General features: G+C 40.0%; 1 protein-coding gene across 3 annotated transcripts in view; it reads right to left on the reverse strand.

Annotated features, from left to right (window-relative positions):
* SHF (Src homology 2 domain containing F) overlaps positions 1 to 21,171 on the reverse strand; it is a 195,029-nt gene extending 173,858 nt beyond the window's left edge. For 2 of the 3 annotated variants that reach the window (XM_075273695.1, XM_075273694.1), the window contains exon 1: positions 20,470 to 21,132. In XM_075273695.1, coding sequence (XP_075129796.1) covers positions 20,470 to 21,126 — 657 coding nt within the window. In that variant the 5' untranslated portion in view covers positions 21,127 to 21,132. Of the gene's footprint in view, positions 1 to 20,469 lie in introns of all 3 variants that reach the window. The other variant, XM_075273693.1, reaches the window with a different exon arrangement.
* Between the last annotated feature and the right edge of the window lie 2,693 nt (positions 21,172 to 23,864).

Raw genomic sequence — 23,864 nt, forward strand, 5'->3', positions numbered from 1 at the left:
AATGTATGCACCTTACACAAATATATAAAACCTTTACACCCAATTAACAACATATTGCAACTCTTCCCCCCCCCCCTCCAGTGTAATCTATAAGTAGTTCATGGGAAAAAGAGTAAACATGGTTTAAAGTTAAACAACTATTTATTGTGGTGCTTTTTGTTTAACAATGTTTTTGGTTTTAGCTTCAGGTGCTTACCTGTATATGAAAAGATTTTTGGTGTTACCCACTCTAGACCAAGAAACGTACAACTGTCCGTGTGAAAAACACGGGCTCTCCAAATTAATGCCGGCTACTTTAAGTGATTGACCTTGTGCTTTGTTTATAGTCATAGCAAATGCAAGTCAGATTGGGAACTGCAGACACTTAAAATTGAAGGGCATATTGCTTGGTAGCAAAGGAATATGCAGAATCAAAACATTTGCTCTCTTAGAGTTTCCCATAAGAATAGTGGCTTCAGTAACATTGAGAATGAGACTCTTAATGCACAATCTTTTGCCGTTACACAGTTTTGGTGGGTCAAGGATCTGAAGCAAAATTATTGTGGCTCCTATTTTTAAAGTGAGCTTATGCAGTGGCATTCCAGGAGGCTCCAAAGAATTCAGGAACTCCAATGGATACATTACGGCTTGTTCACCCTCCATGACCATTTTATTTATTTATTATGCTTACTTGTATAGTGCCATCATATTCTGCAGCACTTTACAGATATCATCAGTCACTGTCCCATATAGGGCTCACAATCTATATTCCCTATCAGTATGTCTTTGGGAGGAAACCGGAGTACCCGGAGGAAACCCACGCAAACACGGGGAGAACATACAAACTCCTTTCAGATGTTGCCCTTGGTAGGATTTGAACCCAGGACTCCACGCAAGAAACAATGAGGGTTGTTGATGTTTCCACAGTGAGAAATGGGCAGATTCTAGAGATGTTTTTGAGATGTAGTTGACAAGAGCATGCAAGTTTCTGAATATGTGGGGTGAAGGTGAGATCAGAGTCGAATAAACCAGATAGAGCGAGCACACTAGTTTGTGTAATAGTAAGACCACAGATAGGAATGGATACTGTATATCAGCGTTAGGTTGGTTAGTAGATAGAAGGAATACAAAACTCAGTTTTTGAAAGATTCAAATTTCAGATAAAGAAAAGACATGATGTTAGAGACAGCAGAGAGACAGTCACTGATGTTCTGTTGTAGTGCAGGGGTGGTGTCACGAGAAGTTGTATAGAAGTTGTCCTTTTATAAAATTTATTGCCTAAAATAACTTACTATAATTTTTTAAAAAATAACTGGTTTAATAACCACAATTTGTAAACAATAACGTAAAGAAACTCTGCCTTGGCTTACATCCTCACGGCCACATTATGGTGATAGCACTGCAGTCATTCTGTCTATACTACAACTTTTTGTATAGTTTAAAATGTATCTTATTGTACCATATAAGACCTAGTATACAATATCACATTAGACTTTGACAGTGTTTTAAATTATTAATAGAATTATTACCTTTAAGAAAATGATGCTCAGGTGAGCGCTGCTAGGAAGTATGTACATTTGGGGGAACAAGGTATAAACTGTTTGGTCTTGCAAACCTATCAACAGACTACAGAAAAACCATAGGAAAAATGTAAAAAGATTGTCATTCCTTTTGTAATAACTAATGTTTAGCAATAAAGAAATCTAATCCTGACTTTGGCTATAACTATACAAGTAAATTAAAAAAAAAAGAATTCAAAAACAAAAAAAAATTGTGTGGCACCAATAAATTATCAATCATATCAATAATGTACTTTTTATATTGCAAAAATATCTATAAAACAAACTAAATGTTCATACCGGATGTTTTTTTTTTTTTCTTTTACTTCTTGACTTACTGGAATAGTAATTTGCCCTAACATGCAACATGTTGGCGGTGTTCCCTGTCCTAGATCCCACATCCCACACCTTAATATGAAAGAACAAGTATGAGTAACAGAAAAAGAACACACCACAACTACAAATGCTCAAATAACTTTGAAAAACCAGTTATTGTATGATGCGGGGAATGAAAATCTTTGAAAGCTTTAAAGCCTAAGGGCAGGAAGCTACACCCTCTTGAATGACAAACTCAGCCATTCATACAAGCTCCACAGAAGGACTAGAAGTCACGGTGTCATCATTTCAAAAGCCACCTTACATATACTATGAGATTTCACAGACTGCTTTTAAACAGGAGAACTATGGAACAATAGGAGACTTTACAGAAAGCCAAGGGTCAATAAAAGTTAACACGATTTAATAAGATAGATAGATAGATAGATAGATAGATAGATAGATAGATAGATAGATAGATGTGTGTGTGAATGTGTGTGTCATATATTTATATATATTTATAAATGTATATATATATATATATATATATATATATATATATATATATATATATAATGCAATTTATATACAATGTTAGTTTCTAATAAGGTTTATAAAAATATAGTTCTAGGTAAATTACTTGTCTGATCTAAGGGGCTTTTCTATAATAAGGGGAGTGAGAGGCATGTAACTGCTACTGACCTCTGTCTAATTCTACAGAATGAACGCAGTGAACCAATTATAACTAATTATGGTTTATAACTAATTTAGAGATGATGTGTTGGCAAGTCCTGACAAGTCTGTTTTAGTAAACTATTGCATTGTCCATAAAATAATAATTCTGAGCATCTTTTCTTACAGCTCTGTAATATTCCTTTAGTAAATTGACAAATGGGTGTCACTGGCTGGGAAGGGGGTCTGTCTGTAAACGTAGAGACACAACCCTTTTTGGACAAAGGAACTGGTAACACCAACTTGTCAATTCATTTCTATAATGGGGTGGCAGACTAGAGTTTAAAATAAGAGACGCCCCAGGACTACAAATTTCAGAAGGAATACAAGTACTCACTACAACAGACATGTCCTGAGTTGGAGGTTCCCATTTTAGGACTAGTTCACACGGGGAAATAGGGGGCGGATTTTGGCGTGGAATCCTCCTCAAAATCTGCCCCTCACAATAGAACGGTTTGTTCCCGCTTAGTGGAAAAAAGAAGAGAGCTGCCCTGTCTTCAGGAGGATTCTGCGGCTGATTCAGCATGGCGTCCACCTCACGACAACACCCTCCGGACTAGGCCCATTCATTTGGGCCTAATCCAGAGCAGAAAGCCGCGATGAAATGTGCATACATGGAATCCCCATGTCAACTAGCCCTAAGAACTGACATGCACTTACCTAGCTCGTATTTACCTGCTCATGATTGTATTGTTATATACAAGAAAAATATAACAAAGTTGGTTTCTCAAAAAAAGGCCATCAAGAAAATCTCTTGATATAAGAAACCATCCTTAGAGAAATATGAAGCCATCTTAGTTCTGCAGCATCAGTATTCACATAGTGTGCTATTACAAAGCTCTCATAAAACAAGGTTATATGATCACTGACACTATTCAGCGACAGAGGAGTGGTCTCTCAGATACAGTTTCTGTGTCCTATACTTTGCTCTCCATGTGGATAAGCCAGTGTTTTCACATTCCCTTTAAATACAGGTTCAGCAGGAATAGTTTGTAGCGTCAGCGCCATAAACAATAAAAAACACGCTGTGATGGTAACTGAATATTTCTGCCTTTCTCTTTAAATAAAGCTTATGTCCTCTCCTGTTGGTTTGTTATATTGTTTCTTTGTCTTACAGAAGCATCAACGTCTATTCACTCCTAAATATCATTTTAGCTTTTCTGTAATAAGATGCCAGCCTGCAGCTGAGGACGGCCATGTTATATATAGAACTGATGAAAAAGAGGATTGTAAATCTCATCATAAAACAACAAGAGACCTCCACTATTCCCATCAATGGACACTTTAAAAATAAAATCCTGTGTTGCCAGACTGGATCATTTACAATAATATAAAAAGCAGTTACAGCAAACCTGATGCAGGACATTGAAGGTAAAGATAGATCTGTAGGTAATAGGTGATAGACCACAAGAAGCCAATGGACAGAAAAAAAAACATCACTTGTTGATCTAAAACTCAACTCATTTTGTACTTAGGAGTTTTGCAGGCAGTTTTACCAGGGGAGTTCAATAAGTTATCTACCTGAATATGAAAACTAAATTTTCGGAGCAATGTCAACCTGTTGAATTTCACACTTCACACACTTTTCTACTTCGCCTCTAGTGATTGGAAGTCCTCAAAATAGGAAACTTATTGCTGCTGAATTAACCCCGTTATCGCCTCTTTGACCATATTATCATCAGAAAATCATTTCCCATGCAGAAATTTCTTAAGGTTACGAAAGACAAAGTAATCACTAGGAGCCAGATCTGGGCTGTAAAATGGATTGTTAAACTCTATGAAGCCGCATTCCCTGATAACAGCTTGTGATTTGTGAGATTTATGAGCTGGCGCATTGTTGTGAAGCGGCAACACACCTGTCGACAGGTTCCCATTGTTGGAGTACAGGTATCTCCAGTAATAGAATACCCCTTGTATCAGTGAATGACAGCCATCATATGTATACATGTACACTAATAGTCAGGACTATCAATCATGGAGTAAATCCGCCCACTGGACTCCCAAGCCAAAAATTAGCAGAGTTTTACAGCAGAAATTGACTCCTTTCCTACAAAGATCTGGTGTGTAACAATCTTCCCAGTTTCTCCTGCTCTATAACATACTATCTGCAAATTGGATATCGCATTGAACATAACAGACTCCCTAAAAAAATATCAAGCCCCCCAAAGTAGTTGCAATGCAAACTATCAACATTTTGTTCCCGAAGATACTTTTTCCTAAAAGATTAATTTATATAGCCAGGTGAGCCAAGTGCATAGAGACCATAGATTGGGTCTGTAGTTATAGTCCTCAGGGATCATATTGTATATTGCATATAATTTTTTATTTATTTATTTTTTGGTTACATTCCCAAATAATAAATAATGCCAAACATAAATCTTTTAAAGCACTAGGTAGATATTAAACAGTAAAGAATAATGGGGTAGCTAAAGAGTTTTATTGAGAGCTAAATAAAATTGGAATTAAACATAAGGCAACTCACATGTCTAAAGCCCAGTCTATCCAATGCATGCAAAACTGAGGCTTTATCTCGAAGATTGTGCAGTCATTGGTCACTGAAGGTTTTTCCTGTAGTGCTTTTCACAGAGTCTGCAGAGTTTTCCTGGCGTTTCCGTAGGTATAATTGATATGCTACCATTTCCAAAAGCACAATGCGTGGATGGCAGCAGAAGAGGCCTGGCACTCAACCCTTCATGGATTCAGTTTTCTAATAAAAAAATTCCTGACAGCAAGCACAAACCGCTACAATGCATAGAATTTAAATACAATGTAAAGTTAAAGCTTTCCTTATAGAAAACCTGAAATTCATATGGAAATTGCTGAAGAACAGCAGCATATTTGGAAACTGTAGGATCTCCTCTATAAGTTACTGGGAAAGCCTTGCTGTGTGTGGGTGAACATTATTCTGCTGGAAAATGCCATTTCGATGCCCTGCCATCAGAGACAACACACGTGGACGCAGGATGTCCTGCACATATTTCTAAGCTGTTAGTGTCCTTTGTATCACTACTAGGGGTGACCAACCATCATATGCAATGGCTCCACAGTGTGTTGCTCCTCATCAATGGCAGAATTGAAACCCTCACCTCGAGGTTTTCATACTTGAAACAAACGTCAGATTCTAAACCAAACCTGAGTTCATTGCTAAACATGTTATGGTTCCAGTCTGTAGGTCCAAGTTTCTCATTCATGACACCAATGCAAATGAAGGTGACAGTGGCTGCCTTTCAATGGGTGGACACATAATGGGTGCTGAGACACCAAGTTTCCTTCTGCTACGTATGGTCCAGACAGAGACAGGGATGCGTAATAAAGCTGTTATTTGTGTCTGGATGGTGGACAAGGAAATTATTGGAACTGCTCAAGCTTATCTTTTTGGTCAATGAGCGTTTTTATGGTTAGACAGCTAATCTTTGATGTGAGACTTTATCTCTCAAATTTCGTGATAAACTCGTGTTACTTCTAGCTTACAAATAAGTGTTGTCTCAACCCTTTGCAGTTAGTGGAGTGCCCTCCCCCCCTTCCTTGCTGAAATCAATGCACTGCATTTCACCAGGTTCCTTGACCCTCAGATCTTTAGAAAGCATACACGGAAGTGAGACTGCACATATGACCCAGAAAAGAGGGAACTCAACAACTGAGAAGTCCAAACCACCAATTTTGGTAGAACCAAGTAACTGTTTTATGTATAACTAGGAGTGCTGACTCTACCTTGACAAGTGTCACCAGGGAAAAGAAGGTTCATGCATGTTGAATGTCATTGTGTCTGGTTCTTAGTTCTTTTGAGAGATAAGCAACTGTCAGAGGTATTTGCCAGCAGTTTTCTCAACTGTCCCCATTGAAAATACATGCGGGGCCAAACGGTGGCTCAGTGGTTAGCACTGCAGTCTCGCAGCGCTGGAGTCCTCGGTTCGACTCCCGCCAAGGGCAAAAACCATCAGCAAGGAGTTTGTATGTTCTCCCCGTGTTTGCATGGATTTCCATCCCATACTCCAAAAACATACTGATAGGGAAAAAAGTACATTGTGAGCCCTATATGTGGCTCACAATCTACAAAAAAATAAAAAATAAAATACATACATTCTCAGTGATCCCAAGCATGTCTATATAGGCAGTACACTGAGCAGTATAGTTGTGCAACACTTGCAAATTTGACATATCACAAACTTAGCAAAATTAGATTTTGTATGGGTATTTCACAATGTTTCTATATAACCAACAAAGGCTCACTGTTGGAACATAAGGGTTCTGTATATGAATGTTCATCTAGATCTGTTGATCAATAACTGTAATATGTCTGCTATGCACCTCTGGAGAACCAATGTGATTCTACAGTTTATCTCACGCAATGAACTATAAAAGTGTTCTTAAAACACTTATGCTTATGTATAAGAAGGGTCCTTTGTGTCAAGTTTTCTCCTCTCACAATACACAACAGTGAGAAAAGAGCCACATGACATTGAACCATATCACAGCATTATATTTCAGAGGAATCCTACAAAGAGCACCATATCGCTTGGGACTAAAGTATAGGATTCCCATTTCCAGCTAGTAAAAAGGGACAGGGTGGATTTTAACAGCACAAGAACACACCCAGCGCTTTAACATAATGAGCGGGGATCAGTTCCCACCATAACATAGAAGTATATGAGTAGGCATGGCTTATACATAAAAGTATTACATGACAAAGGTGTAATAGTGCACAGTTTTATTAAGGTTACATTAATGCTATCCTAAGTGTGGGAAGGTTCTCAGATTTGACAGATGAAATAACAGATAATCGTCAATTACCATACATTTCTGCAAGTTTATTTACCCACGAAAGACGTTCCCTATACCTACACATCATGTACAGCCAATATGGAAGCAATTGTAGCACTGATCTACAATAAGAGAATATTTTACAGTATAGAAAAAAGCCAGACAGAGAGTACTTAGCGAATGCTAAATAGTAGTATATTATATTCTATGTAAAATCCATTATAATAAGAGCCATTAGACCTTACACATTAAACTGAAGTTGCTGTAGAAATAGTTCTCACAGTTCAATGGCAGAAATATTTCCATAAACTCAGAACTGGAACAAAGCCCTGTTCACAGATGTACCCCTCCTTAAGGAGAAGCTACCCTGCCTCAGTACATTACAGTACAGGATCTCTGACAAAGTCCATGTCTAGAGATATTATGTAAATGAAGAAAGCCTTTAAAACTTTATATACAGAGACCTTCGGACATTTTTTTTTTCAAGACACTTAGTTAAGAAGATATTTTCCTCTAAAAGTAATCATACATCAGAACACAAAGAACATAAAGGAAACCTGTCACAGACAACGCAGTGCAATCTGTAGGCAGTACATTTACAATAGGCAGAGCTGAGCAGATATATGTATATAGGTTTTGTGGGAAAAGACAAAGTGCAACTTGTATTTGTGTGAAAACGGTTTTTATTGCGAAGAACATAGAAGTAAAGTGGAATACATTCATCAAAAATAAATGCATTGTACTACAATTTTTTGTTTACAGAGCAAAAAGGAGAAAGTAACAAAGGCATAAAAATAAACCAAACAATAATAACAAGCAAACTCTTCATAGTGGAAGTGAAAGGGGAAGGGGAAGCTGATGGTTGTAGTGGGGTGAGAATGGATAGTTGAGGTCTATACGTTGATGTGGAATGGAGTTGATTTCTGGGCAAATCGGCTTATTGAAAGACACGATGACTCAAGCAGTGGGTGAATTAGAGAGAGTGAACAGGGGGACATAACAGAGGAAAAAAAAAATTGTCAGCATGTGAGTGTCTGTGTAACAGCCAACCATGGCGACCATGTCTGAAGGTTGGCCGGTCTGGACATGGTGGTCCAATGTGCTAGTTCCTCCATCCTTCAGATGTCATTTACTTTAATCGACCCATTCAGAGAAGGAGGAGGACATAGGTTTCTCCAATGTAATGCAGCTAAAAGGTGTGTAGCTAGGTTTCCCCTACGTGGATGGAAGGCGTCATGGAGGAGTCAGAGCAATGCACCTTGTATTTTATTCACATAAACCTCTACTCCTTCCATGATGTAAAGTCAAGGGTGAGGTCATATCAGTGACGGACAGTTATCTGCGTTTACACAATCAAACAGTGGAGGTTGTCAGTCACAGGTGGGACTATCACAGAAAGCAGAGATTATAATGAATAAATCACGTTTTTTATGACCTTTTTCCTACAAAACCATATATCAATCTGTTCAGTTCCTCCTTCTTTATAACCTACTGCCTGCAGATTGCACTGTATTTACCATGTGACAGGTTCCCTTTAAATACTCCTTTGTATTAGACCACAGGTACATTACAACTTCAGCACATGTATGACAGCCCTAGTACAGTTTTGTTTGAAACATCCAGCTGTGTGCAAAAGCCCTGATACTGTAGGTTGAAAGAAGGCTAGACACTAGGAGACCCCACAGGCTTTCAGACTACAGACTAGCACCATTTTTATAAAATACAGTTACATTTCACAGTTTCTTCACCTTAGCAGCCGTATCCTTATACATGTACCAGATGCTACACAAAGACAGTACTGTTCAATATCACTAGGAAAAACCGATCAAAGAACTTTTTTGTTGGAGCCAAGTGACATTGACAGGAGACCAAAGAAACCTTGCTGTAAGACCCACAATAAGCCTTCAACCTTTTTCAGTCCAACTAAATAATGATGAGTGTGAATATTAAATATGATATAAATGACTCAGCTAAATCCAAAAACCAGAAACAAATCTAATCCAGAACCGGCTGAGAGGAAATGCAGACAAAGGTAGTTTACAGAAAGTACAGATGACTCATAATAGATTGAAGCGCAGATATCACAGACTGGAAATTATTAAAGAGAGATGCACAGGAAATATATAAAGTAAATAAAGTTATATAAGCAACTGGAATAGAGGGCGATATCAGGTATATTTATAGCTCCGTCTTCATGAGAAACAACAAAGCAAAGGGGCTGGTTACTCTAAAGTTTGAGGTTTCACAACAGGCTAAGAGTATAGCCAATGTGCAGGATATAGCTACCAAAGGAGAACCCATACCAGATCCCTACAGTGTATTTATATTCTAAAAGGAGATAAACCAGCAGAGGTGTCTGGCAACGGCTTATGGTCATTTTAATACAGGATAAATACCAAGACCAGTTGTTCACTTCCAAATACTTGTTTGTCTGAGGAGTCCACCTATTAGATGGCATCTTCAATCATTGTAGTCAACTTCACATCTGTATATAGGAATGAATGATTACAGCAGGGATTGCTGAATACAAATGCAGAAAACAAGCAATGATTGTCAACGCAGATTCCTAGGAATGTCTGTTAGGCTACCATCACACCTGCGCTCGGTCCCTATTCGGGGAATCCGTTCCCCACTCCGCTTGAAAAATGCAGAGAGAATTGTATTCTGCATTTTTAGGGTGGAACTGGGCAAAAACACCCTGGACCCAATTATAATCTATGGGGTCCACAAGTAACCCCTTTTTAAGCAGATTGGGTTTCAGTTTTTGGGGTCCCCAAGCAGACCCAAAGAATGGAAATCCCAATGCAGGAGTGAATTCCTTACTTGTCTCCAACCATTGAAAACACATGCATGCTTGACTGAGTTAAGTTTGCATGTATATAAGGCAATTGGGAGGAATAACTGTTGCCTGAAGAAATAGGCAATTATTGAGAAGTATGGATATAAAAAAAATAAAAAAAATTACATTAAATGATAAAAGGAATGAACACTGAGCAACAATAGAGTTCTATTGGGAGACTTTTTTTGGAGGCTGATTTTGAGGCAGATTCAGCGTCAAAATCCTCGCCAAAAAACTCAGTGTGCACCGTCCCGAATAAGGGACCAACAAATGTCAGACCTCTGGAAGAAGTCTAGAACAGTCCAGCTCACTTGCCCTGTACAGATATAAAATATGACAAGCTCATTAAATAAAATACCTGTTCTCTTTTATTTGCAGATCCAACAATTTGGATTAAAAAAGGTCAAATGAATATCTGCCAACTATTCTTTTACCAACCAACATTTCCTAAGACTTAGATCTAGCTCCAAAGAGATTTATTGGACAAGGATTAACATGTCTATGAAACATCAGTTGAGAAATCAAGGTGGTTTCAAAATGAGCCTGCAGCTTTAAAACAATCCGCATCTTCCCCGAAGCGCTTAAACGTTACAAATCGTGCAGGTGGTTAATGGGTGATGTTATCTGACAGCAGAGTAGTCAGACAGCTCCGCAGGTCCCACCAGCAACCAGGAAAATGGTAACAAAGTTGCAGGTTTCCCTCCAGCTGTGAAATGCCGTTTAATTCTGTGGGTATGCAAATCGCACAACAGTGGAGGGATTAATTAAAACGGCTCTGCGTGTCTCTTTAGCAATAAAGGAGTTCATTACTACAGCTCTGTGGGTCTCTTCAGCAATGAAGAGTTTAATTCTGACGGCTTTGGTGTTCTTTAGAAGATATGATGTTAATAACAACCCATGTGTGATTCTTTACAATAGAATTGGATGCTTGGCAAATACAAGTACCATGGTTTGGTAAACTCTGTAGTTAAGGCCAATTTACTGTGAATGTGGCAGAAAAATAATTAAATGTGTTGGTTTGGGTGTTCAGACCTGTGGTCAGGTTGGAATACGGATGCAGGAATGTGCCCGTATTACTCCTCAATGACACTGGCTTGTGGTTGAGGTCACAGTTGGGTTTTTCTAGTATATCATTTGGCTTTGAAACTGAACAGATTAAAAAGACAAAATGGTCAAAGACATTTCCCAAACTCAGGGTTAGCTAAAAGTCTGATAGGTTAATACATTTTGTAGAGAAAATGTTAGGTAGTTTGGTCTTTGTTAAGACAGGTTCAGTTCCTTACCTATTGTAAGTCAAAAAAAAAAATCTGAGATTACAAACCAGAAAAAAAAAAAAAAAAAACACCACCCTGCCTTATCCATGATTGATTCTGAACCGATGATGACAGATTTACAGTTACATAGTACAAAAGTATTGAATCCATGCCTCTAGATCAATCTATTCTTCTGTAGTGTATAAAACGCACTAAGCCAAAACATCTACGATGAGGCAGAATTCCATTTCCATTTTTTATCTCTTTTCATCAGCTTATTCCCAGTGTGACTCTAAATACGATGAGCAATTCCCCATCTCCTGCAAACCAGTCCATGTACCATGTAATGTTACTTCATCACCATTACAACATTATGTCCAAGACGGTTTGTGTAAAGGAATCCTACAGCTATTTTTGTATCATTCGTTGTGGTAGTTCAGTCATTGGAATGGCCACTTATGTCTAGAATGAGTCAGGTGACCCAAGGCCATGTATGGGGATGGGGAGGGGGGCGGGATGCTCCCCATAGAAATTCAAGTAATGTATGCATAAAATATACACTACATAGTCACCAAAAACTCATTGACCAGAAGACTGTACAAGCAATTGCATGTAATAAAAATATTTATCTCATTTCTGATTTTTTTTACAGCTACTCCAATCATGTGCAAATTCTCAGAATGTTTCCTGTGAGAGCGCTATAGATCAACGTGCCATGATTTAATTATCACGCAACCCAACCCAATCATGCATTTAAGATGTACTGTAAAATTCCTTCAATATCAAATCTCATTATGTTGAGTATATAACTGATCAAACATGGCAATATTAGGACTCAATGTTAAGACACCTTCTCCATGGATGGTCCTTATACAACTGGTCTCGTGTAGCAAACTGACTACATGGCCAAACCATTGTTCATTCTTAGGGGGAAATCTGAAATGTCACCTTTCTTACCTTCATGGTACGGCCTTCAGATTTCTTTAATGATGGAATTGACCTTTACAATCTTACTTAACCCCAAGAGGAATAAAAAGAAATATAAACCTGTGAAAACCACTACCTCTATCAAAGGAAACACAGCTAATGTAATACTCTCATGGGGCAACTGTTCACTCTACTAATCTCATGAATAAAAGAAAAAAAGAGAGGAGGAAAAAAAAAAAAAAAAACTATCCATAGATTCCTCTTCATTTTTTCTTTCATTACAGCCAGCATCCGATTAGTTGACAATAAATGCCTTTATTTTTTTATATATAATGCAAAGAACATTGTGCTGGCTTTATATACTGAACCAACAATTTTATCAAAAATTCGATACCGGTATAACAACATGACATACCAATAAAACAAGCAAATCATTATATGCAAAGCTTTATGTGCGAGATGCCACAAGTTGGACAGTGCTGCAGTGTGAACCATTTATATAAACGTTAAGCTGAAAATTGATTTTAAAACTGCAGAGAAACCTGCTTTTACAAATGGGAGGATTTCAGGAAGCAATCTTTGTACTCTGTTAGCAATGAGAAGAAAGAAAAACCCTATCCAGACTCTAAAGCTATTTTAGTCAGCATTTTTATTAGGGATTCTAAAAATCCAAAAGGAGCCACTTAATTGTAAGGGTCAGATTCCAGACAGAGATGTTCTATCTGGAAACAGTAAGGCAACCTAGAAAAATGAGCGCAGTGTCATCAAAACGACAATAATAATAATAATAATAATAATAATAATAATAATAATAATAATATTAGACAGAAGGGGTCCTGGGTTCGAATCCTGCCAGCAACAACATCTACAAGGAGTATTTTGTCTCTGTGTTTGCATGCATTTCCTCCCATGCTCCAAAGACATACTGAAAGGGAAAAATGTTCAATGTGAGCCCTATATGGGGCTCACAATCTACATTAAAAATAAATAAAATAATAATAATAATAATAATAATAATAATAATAATAATAATAATAATAATAATAATAATATATCATACACACACACCCCTTTGGATTCAGAGCCATCAGGATAGCAGTATGTACTTTTTAGTATATGTCACCTATGTAAAACAGTTTACAAATAAAACTTTAGACCTTTCTTTTACCTTGTAATTGTATAATATATAATGGTTTATAAATAGTTTATTACTATAATGAATGGTGGAATGGCGACTTATGGAAACCAAGGTTCCTAACTGGACTGACGTGGTAGTTATCACAATGTAGCATAAAAGTCTAGAATTGGTCACGATTAACACCTTCTTTAGACCTAGTGTTGGTTTCTTTTTCTAACCCACTTTTCTTTTATTCAGGTATAGTACTTTGTGTGCTGTCTATCAGTTTAAAGATGGTTGTTTTCTTTGGCAAACTCCAAAATAACAGGCCCCTCAGTGATGGTCTGACTATGTAGGGCCAGATTACTAAGACCCTCTGAAATAAACTGTTAACAGGGGAAACAAAGCATTGCCTACGAAATTCAATAGAACATTCATGTAATGCCCAGATGAGTTGGAGCCTTCAGAGGGGGCGCTACTCTCTACAGCAGATCTTCATTCTTGGTTATGCCCATTTTCCTGGTGGAGAGGCAAATGGACATATCTTCCTACTTGTATTGCCATGTTAAAGGGGTTGGTCCGTCTTTTAACATTATAACCCAGACCAGTGGGACCCCATCAATCATGAGATCCTCACCAATAAGCACGTATATTCTGTGGAAAGGGAGTAACATTAAATCTCAGACCAACCCATATTAAACAGTTGTCCAAGGAATAGATATATATTTTATTATTTATTTATTTTAAACAACCCAATGATTCCCACTACTCCCATACTTAAAGATCCTGGTGATCTCTACTTATTGCTGCAATGAGGTTGTCCCAACATTGAGACATGCGTGTTCGCCAGCCAGTCACATGTCCACATCAAAACATTATTGAAGGCCAGGAAACAGAGACCAGCAGGGGACATGGAAAGTTCAAGCCGATTGGCAAAGCGTTAGTTTGTCATTTTCCATTGATTTAACAGTAAAAGGCATTTGGGTTTTCTGTACATTTGTATTCCGTTATTAAATGTAACCGTACTCAAGTGCCAGTTCTGTCACTACAGGAGAGATTATGTTTAGTCTTTTCTTATGATAGGCCAAATCCAACTGAGTACTTTAATGCTTGATCCTAGTATATGCTGGGCTTGGATCAAACAAACAGTATGTTAAAGAGGATAGTTCTGGCTTTTCATTTAGTCTGAATGAATTTGCCAAAAAGTTTTTGCTACATCTAGAAAGCACAGCCAATTCATAAGATCATCATTCTGAAAAACTAGCAAACGCACACGTGGGATAGCAAAGCTCTCATCACGTTCCAATACAGGTATTACTGGCTTGTTGTTTAATGTTGTTTGCCAATTATGGAAACATTAATGTTACCCCCGGAGCGAATACAGAGACGACTAATACTCATAGCCACCATCTGTGCAGATGTAACTGATCATATCTAGCTCTATTCTTTACATTTCATATCCTTTTTAGAATGCAAATGTCACACTATATACACCATGTTTAGCTATATATAGATGAGTCACAGACAAAAGGCCCTGTTTAAAGATTTCACTTGGTTCGAGTAGCAAATATGGATAAATTTAACTAAAATCTACATAATTCAAATAGCTTCATTTTCCAGTTATGGTTTCTCAGTAGAATAAGATGAATAGGAATAGGTTTGCATTTACCTGGAGGACATTCGGACTTGGACCAGTGCGCTAAACTCATTAGCCAAATAATTTAGAACAGAAACACTGGATGTCCCCCAAGGAAGGACAGACGGGGCGTATTCCCCTGATCTTATACAGATGAATACAGCTAGTCATCTGGCCAACAAAAATTAGGCGTGTGTCGTTCCTTATCTGTCTAGTTCTTTGTTAAGTTCTCTGAATGTTGAGCATTTCTTTAAGGCAAGATTTGTACCAAAGCTGAATTATCCTTAGTGGATTTTATTCAAGTTTCTGATGTCACTACACAATTACTAAGAAGTAATAATTCGCTCTATAGTAGTTCACCACAACCACACTCAATGAATGCATACAAAACAAACAATGCAAATGGTGCTACAATATGGCTGATACCAAGTATCAACTCTGACATCATTTGAGAACATAAGATCAGACTAAGCATCAGTAGACCTGTGGAAGCTTCATTTCACTCTATCTTTTTAATTATAATTATGGCGCTACTTTTAGGACCCCATTGGTAATAAAGTGTTATACTATATGGGAGAGTATAGTCCTACAGAACGTCATAGCGTTGATTGGTCATAATAAAAGGGAATCTAAGAACAGATGTTCAATTAGACGGTTATTGCAACCCCATTGATTGTTAGGACAGAGTATCTTAGACATTACAACCTCCCCTTCCCCAAAAAACATTCATATAGCGCCCGCACCAAAAATTACAATATAACAAGTAAGGCCCGGTTCACATCTATGTTCAGTATTCCGTTCGGGGAGTCCGCTTGGGGACCCCCTGATCAGAATACTTAACATATTAAAAAGCGGTGAGCAATGAAAGTACACAGACCACATAGACTATAATGGGGTCTGTGTGTTTTTTGCGCAGTGTCCACACGGAACATGTGGAAAGAAAATTGCTGCTTGAAGTACTTTTCTCTCTGTATGTTTCATGCACACACTGCACAAAAAACACAGGGACCTCATTATAGTCTATGGGGTCCGTGGGCCTTGACTGTACACCGCTTTTCAATGCATTTGATATTCAATTCGGGGGGTCCCAAAGCAGACTCTCTAAATGGAATACCGAACACAGATGTGAAGCGGGCCTTAGTTTCACTAAAAAACAGTATTTAGATTAAACCCCAAAGATTGCTGGTTCCAGTCATTCTTAGGATGTTACTTAACCCTTTAAAAGAAGCAGGGTAGTTTGGCTATTAAAGGGGCGGCCCCGTTATGGACAATCATCACCTATCCATAGGTTGTTTGATCGCTGGGAGTCAATCGCCTGATTCAGTGAGAAAAGACGACCAAAAGTTCTCCTAAGGCCTCACTGTGAATGGAGCACCACTGTACTATCATGACCAGTGCTTTATTTACTTCTATCAGGCTGCCAGGACTAATCTCCAGCACCGCCTGTAGCCCCATAGAAGTGAAAGCAGCGCCAGTCACACAAGAGTATTAATGCTCCATTTAAAGGAGGCCTTGGGGTAACTTTCGGTCTCCTGTCATCCGGATCACTGGGGGACCCGGCGATTGGACCCCAATGATTGGACACTTATCTGCTGTTCTATGATTAAGGGACAAATGTCAACAAGGGGACAGCCACTTTAAGGCACTGCAATGACTTTTTATATATTTGCAATCTCTACCTTCTAAAATTCATACTCTTATTTTTCTATCGACATATGAGGCTTCATTCATTGCACCGAAATTGTATTTTTAGTTGGGGGGGGGGGTGTCTTTATGAATAATAATAAAAAAGAAAAAAAAAAGTACAATTCTGTTATTATTTGTGTTTTGACTCTATGGTGTTCTCTGCATTAAAAATGACATGGCAACTTTTTCCGTTCGTCATTAAGATTACGGCATTAGTGTTATTATTTCAGCTTTATTTACCACTTTAAAAAAAAAAAAAAAAAAAACGACTATATCAAAAATAAATGATTTGCCTGGGGGAGACGTATTCTGACTTCCATAATCTTTTTACCCTTTTGTTGATCTGATAGAGCATTTTGTTTGCAGGACAAGTAGTGTAGTTTTTACTGGTTCAGTTTTCTAGTATATAAAACTTTCTAATCATGTTTTATTGTTTTTTGGGGGTGGGGGAGGGGGCAAGGTAATCAAAACATATTCAATTGTGCATTCTTTAAGCAGGCATGTATATGTATGTATTTATTTATTATGGTATTCACCATACAGGATATATGACAGTATTTTTTGGATAGTTCAGACTTATACGCAGACAGATATATCTAATATATATGTTTTGAGCCTAGATTATGTAAAAAGCAACACGAAATATAGTAGAAACAGGCAGAACTCCAACTTGTGCTCCATAACATGGTGGTGGCAGTTGAAGATGTTTGGGTTTAGGGGATACTGTTGTGGTAAAAAGATTGCAGAGTATTTCAGGGTCCTGCATTTTCTCCATAGGGTATCAGGTACTTGCTCTACTGGTGGGAAGCCATAAAGAATCCCAGCTTTAAATGGTCTGACATCTGGTGCCTCCCCATTTACTCATAGATTGTAAGCTCTTGCAAGCAGGGCCCTCACTCCTACTGTTTGATATGTTATTTCTTTGTTACATTGTAATGTCAAATACTGTCCATGAACCCTCTGATTTATAAAGTGCTGCAAAAAATGTAGGTGCTACAGTATATAAAGTGGTTATTAATTAATTAATATAATGAATTATTATTCAGATACATACACTAGAGATAATTTCATTGAACTCCAATTTAGGTCACAAATAGCAGGATATATGTAAAAAGTGCAATAGAAAACTAAAGTGGAAAATACAATGTTGCATTTTTCTCTCCCCCATATAAGCCTATGAGGGAAGATGCTGCACTTTTGCAGGTAAAATTACTATGCTGCATTCTCTGCTGTTTTTGTGTGAAGTTAAACAAAATATCATTAACTCTTCTGGCACTGTAACAGCAGTTATTTCTGCTGTGATTCTGCAGCTGCAAAAAAAAGCTGAATTTCCACAATGTGTTACCTCAGCCCAAGTTATGTTGTTCCTGAAGTCACATGATATAGAACATAGGACCCTCAGCGATCAGACACTTATCACCTGCTTACATGGAGTGGTGGTTGCGCATTCTGTCTTACCAAGTCTCTATGGCACTGTTATACATAGCCAAGTACAGCACTCTGCCATCTTCAGCAGTCCCATAGACTTTGAATGGAGTGGCAGCACACATACTTGACTGCCACAAGATTCAAATGGGAGATAGAAGAAGCTCAGTCTCATGATTGGTGGGGGTCTCATTGGTGGCAACCTCAGTCTCATGAATAGTCGTGGTCTCACTGATAGGACCCTAAGCACCCATCCTATGGACAGGTAATATGTTATGACTCTGAGAAACCACTTTATCTTATCAGTATCTTATTAGTATGTTTTGGAATAGAAGAGGAGACCAATCCATAGAGGAGAGCATGGAGATTCCAGGGGATGACCCCTCTTGGTCAGATTAGAACCGTGTTCATAGAACAGTGCTATAAATTGAGCCACCAATTCCAATAATTGTTATATCTTTAAGAACGGTTCAAATGTTCATCCTACTGTATTATATCATATTTAGTAAATTACACAAGGGATGCAAGAAATTTGGTTATGAAAAAAAAATATTTAGGGAAATTCGCACCCATGCAAAATAAACAGCACAAAATTAAGCACGGCAATACTGCGCAATGCACAGGCAATAAAACCCCTGGAGTAAACTGAAGGTCACTATAGAAAATAGCAGCTACATTTCAGATTGTTCAGCAAGACATCATAAAATATATGACTACCATAATTCCATAATATTGAAATCTATATTATAGAAAGATAACATAATTGTGATAACCACAATCTGACATCTATGCTGTATTACAAGGCAGACTATACTAGATAAAGCCTAGTTCTATTGCTTGGGATTTAATTAAGTCAAGATAAAGCAGATCTCCGATCAGTGGATGTAGATATTAGCAAGAAATTACCATGGGATAATAAGTCTTATTGCGGAATTAGCAATGCTCCCTCGATTCATAATTATACCTTAAATGATCTTCTGCGGTTTTACGCTATCCTGAGGTTCAATTGAAATTAATGACTTGGATAAAATGTAATACCACTAGAATACATTTACAGAAATGTGTTTTATGGTGGGATATACAGTAGCTGAAATAACAGACTGTGTATGGTGTAATATATGGTATTTCACGTGCTCCATGATTATACTTCCCTCACATAACCCCCTGAAGAGATCTATTCACCTTCCTGGATAAATCACACGTTGTCACCCACCTCCCACACAGATCAGTCACACTCAGCAAGGTGCCCCACACATCATGTGCTGCAGCTCCAAAATGATAGAACGTCATGTGATAAACTCATCACCCTATGCAAATAAAGTCTTCAACAAAGAAATGCACTCGCAAGTATATGGAGGAGAACAACAAAAGATGGGGTTTCGAAAGAACAAAAACATAAGGGTAGGTTTAAGTGTTCCCCTCCTAGTTCCTGTAATAAAGCTAAACTGACAAGGGTGAGGAGTATATAGACATCACATTGTCACTTTAGCACAAAGACTCCTTTATTCTTACACTTTGTGGTTCTATGACATCATGACAAAGGGATGGAGAACGGAAACCAGCAGTGAAAGGGTTTAATTGCTGTCCCTACCTTTCAGCACCACACCACCCCCCTATGACAGATCCTATTGTCATTCTCCTCAAGATCTTGCTAAAATCTTATCCTAGACTGGAGCCCTGTGTTCATTTTACCTCCTTCATGTGTTTGCCCTATTAAAATCTCCTAACCCTCAGTATCCTACTCCAATATGAGATATAGGAAATAGAGGATTCAGTATTGCAAATATTTAATAATCATCATCATAACAAAAACAATAACAATAGTAACCACAAGCTACAACTCATCAAAATCCCAAAGTAATAACACGACTATCCTCTGAGAAACTTTATACCCAAAGAGATGACATGGCAAAGAAAAACAAAGACGAGGACAAGGATTGTACGGTATGTATGTCAGAGCAAACTATAGCACACCGGTGATGTAACAATACCGCCAATATTAGTCATCAATATACCTCATACTGATCTGGGAGGATAGGAAATCCTTATACAATAGCTAATCATAAGCATGATATATATATGGCTATCTAACAGGTCTGTAATGAGAAGTCACAGGGATTCATACCCTACAGGACAGCATTGTTCACATTGTTGAAGTTTATGGGGTGCTGGGGATGTGATACCACAATACATAAGCAGTCACACTTGTGGACCAGCTGACACACATCTGTCACACTTACTTTATCCTGTTTGCAGTCCTCCAGCTGGGGGGTCAGAGATGCTGCAGGAGGAGACTTGAGAGCTGTTACTCCAGGGTTGCTTGAAGTGGGGTTACAGCTACTAGTGGGACTTGAACCTCCCTTCTCCCCAGTGTCCACTTTGATGAGCCTGTGCTTGGGAGACACATACTTGACCTCAGGAGAGGGGGAAGGAGAGGAAGGGGACTGAGCAGTGGGTGCAGGAGGTGCTGTGGGTACTATGGAGGAGTTTAGAGGGGTGCTAGAACCTGTGGCACTAGAAGTGGTATAGGGGTCCTCAAAGTCTCTCTCCTTCTGCAGCTTGTAGGCAGTCAGGATGTCCGGCTGTCCTGCTGGGGTGGCAGGGAACTGGGGCACTGCACAGTGGTGGTGATGGTGGTGGTGCCCCCCAGCCTGGCACTGCCGGTAGTCCGGTTTAGGAGGGGCAGGAGGCGGCGGCTTGGAGCTTTTGAAGCCCAGGTGTTCCTTGATCCATTTGGCCATGCTGCCGGCGCATTGCTGTCCCGTGCTGGAGGCTGCTGGGGGGCTCCCTCTGCTACTGATGCTGCTGCTGCGGGGGGGCTCTGCCCGGACGCTTCTACTAGAGTCCAGGGGCTGCGGGGAACTGCTGGAAGCCGAGGAGGGTCCGCTCAGCAGCATGAGAGGGCAGAGACTGGAGGCAGCGTGCTGAGCAGCTGATACCATCTGTATGAATGAGCCGTGTGTGTCCACAGCACGTTATATACACACAGCACTCAGCACACTACACTGCGCCATCTAGTGGCCCTCACATTAACTCGCCATTCATTTCTAGGAAGCCTCACGTTACTTGTTCTTGAAGTTATTTTCTTTCTTTCATTTAGTCTCCTATCCATAAGACAAACTGCTCAACTATAGTATTCTGGGTACTATTCCGTTATCGGGCCAGCAGAGCTTATCAGCACCAGCATCGGGACAGCAGCAGTCAGCATTTCAGCATTGGGAATGACATCTGAGGACTGACTGCTGGCCCGATGCTTGTGCCCAGCTCTCCTTCCATCTGCCCGTACCCCTCTCTGGCCCAGCTCTCCTTCCATCTGCCCCTCTCCCCGCCACGTGACTAGGCTTGACCGACATTACTAGTCGCCGGGACGCTGCAGGAAGTTTGTCCCTCTGGGTCACCATAGCTCCCCGCCGTTACTATGGTCAGCGCATCCCTGAATCTCCGCCGCCACTTTCAGGACCCTTTATTGAGCCCCGGTGTGTGCTATTTTTTTCCTTCCGGTCTCCGTTCTCTGTGCCGGCCATGGCTTCCAGTGCGAGCGTCTTTCTTTCCTCCTGAACGCTAATGGCCAGAATGAGAGCGCCGAGGTGAGGCCTAGTCGAGTGGCAGGGAGAGGGGGTACGGGGCAGATGTAAGAAGAGCTGGGGGGCAGCACTGGGAGGATGGATGGGGGCATTGATGTACTGGTTACTAGAGACAGGGCGCCAGCATCGGGCCAGCAGTCAGTCCTTGGGGCGGGCCAGAGAGGGGTACAGGGCAGATGGAAGGAGAGCTGGGCACAAGCATCGGTCCAGCAGTCAGTCCTCAGATGTCATTCCCGATGCTGAAATGCTGACTGCTGCTGTCCCAATGCTGGTGCTGGTAAGCTCTGCTGGCCCGATAACGGAATAGTACGTATCACGTGTACGGCTAGCTCTGCTCATTCTGAGCCGTACACACAAGCACTCCCCATTCACTTCAATGGGAGCGCTCGTAGTGAAAAAAGCAGCCCATTCATTTCAATGGGGAGCGCTCGTATGCCGGCTCCCATTGAAATGAATGGGAACTGCTTTATACGTGCTGATTCTGAACGTTTTTTAATGTTCAGAATCAGGCAGCGTATCAGTAGTATGAATGCACCCTATATGTGTATTTTTACATGTGTAAAATGTACAGAATACACGGAGCGTAAACACCATGTGAAGGGGCCCTTAATGTTCACCTAACCTTCCTACCCCTCCGCAGTGCCGCACCTCCCATGAGGCGACCTGAAGCGACCGCTTCAGGCGGCGCTATGTCAGGGCCCCAGGGAGGACGGCATTTTTGATTACATAAACCAGTCCAGGACAAGCTGTCCTGGACTGGCTTAGCACCGAGTGCTGAATTGGGGAGGCCACTGAAGCAGCATTGCTCCAACACTCCACTCACGCTCAGGCAGAGAGCAGGTCTTCTCCGTGCCTGCTCTCTGCCGGCGAACACCGCTAAGCCACGCCCCCTTTGATTCGCCACGCCCCCTCCTCAGGGGGGGAGGGCGGCTTTCTGTAGTTCGCCTCGAGCAGCGAAAGGGGCAAGTTCACCCCTGCTCATATGCACATTCATGGAAAACCTCACCATTCCACTGTAGCGCAGCAGTTGTTCCTATGCCTACAATCTAAGGCAGATTTACAAGTGTGTTCACCGGATTTACCAGCCTGACCTTCATGCCGAGAGTGGAACTTGTATAATGCTAGATATCCTGAACCTATTACACAGGTGAATCTAGGCTTATCTTGGGTTTGCACTTTGTTTCTTGCTCATAAGTGGGGTTGTGTTTTTCCTTTGATGTTAGCTGGATATCGCAGTAAGGGTGAATTCACACTGAGTAAACGCTAGCTTATTCTGAACGTAAAACACGTTCAGAATAAGCGGCGTCTAAAGCAGCTCCATTCATTTCTATGGGAGCGGGGATACGAGCGCTCCCCATAGAAATGAATGGGCTGCTTCTTTCACTCCGTGCAGTCCCATTGAAGTGAATGGGGAGTGCCGGCGTGTACGCTCCGGCATGAGCAGAGCTTGCCGTATACGCCGGCACTCCCCATTCACTTCAATGGGACTGCACGGAGTGAAAGAAGCAGCCCATTCATTTCTATGGGGAGCGCTCGTATCCCCGCTCCCATAGAAATGAATGGAGCTGCTTTAGACGCCGCTTATTCTGAACGTGTTTTACGTTCAGAATAAGCTAGCGTTTACTCAGTGTGAATGCACCCTAATAGTGATAGTTTACTGAGTAAAGCAACTAGTTGAAAGGCAGGGGTTTGCAGCTCCTAATGTCAATTTGCTGGTGAGGCTAATATTCTCCTAATTTAGGCTAAAGCCCCATGTAGTGTCCCAAAGCAAAATTCTGTGAAAAGCACTATGGGAAAAACCTGTGTACTTTTCGCAGATATTCCGCAGAGGTTTCCTCTGTGGACTATATGCTTCCATTATACTTATAGGGACACCACTGTTTCTGTAGGTATAATTCACTTGATGCAATTTCCAAAACTGCTACAGTGTCGCAGCGTGTCCATAAGGCAGACTTTTCTGCACTGTGAGGATGGGCTCGCTAGAATCCCATCCGCTATACAGTGACTGTACAACATTTAGGTCATGTGTATAGCCTCTCACTATGGCTTCT

The sequence above is a fragment of the Leptodactylus fuscus genome, chromosome 5 (assembly GCF_031893055.1).
Source record: "Leptodactylus fuscus isolate aLepFus1 chromosome 5, aLepFus1.hap2, whole genome shotgun sequence".
In the NCBI taxonomy this organism is placed as follows: Eukaryota; Metazoa; Chordata; class Amphibia; order Anura; family Leptodactylidae; genus Leptodactylus; species Leptodactylus fuscus.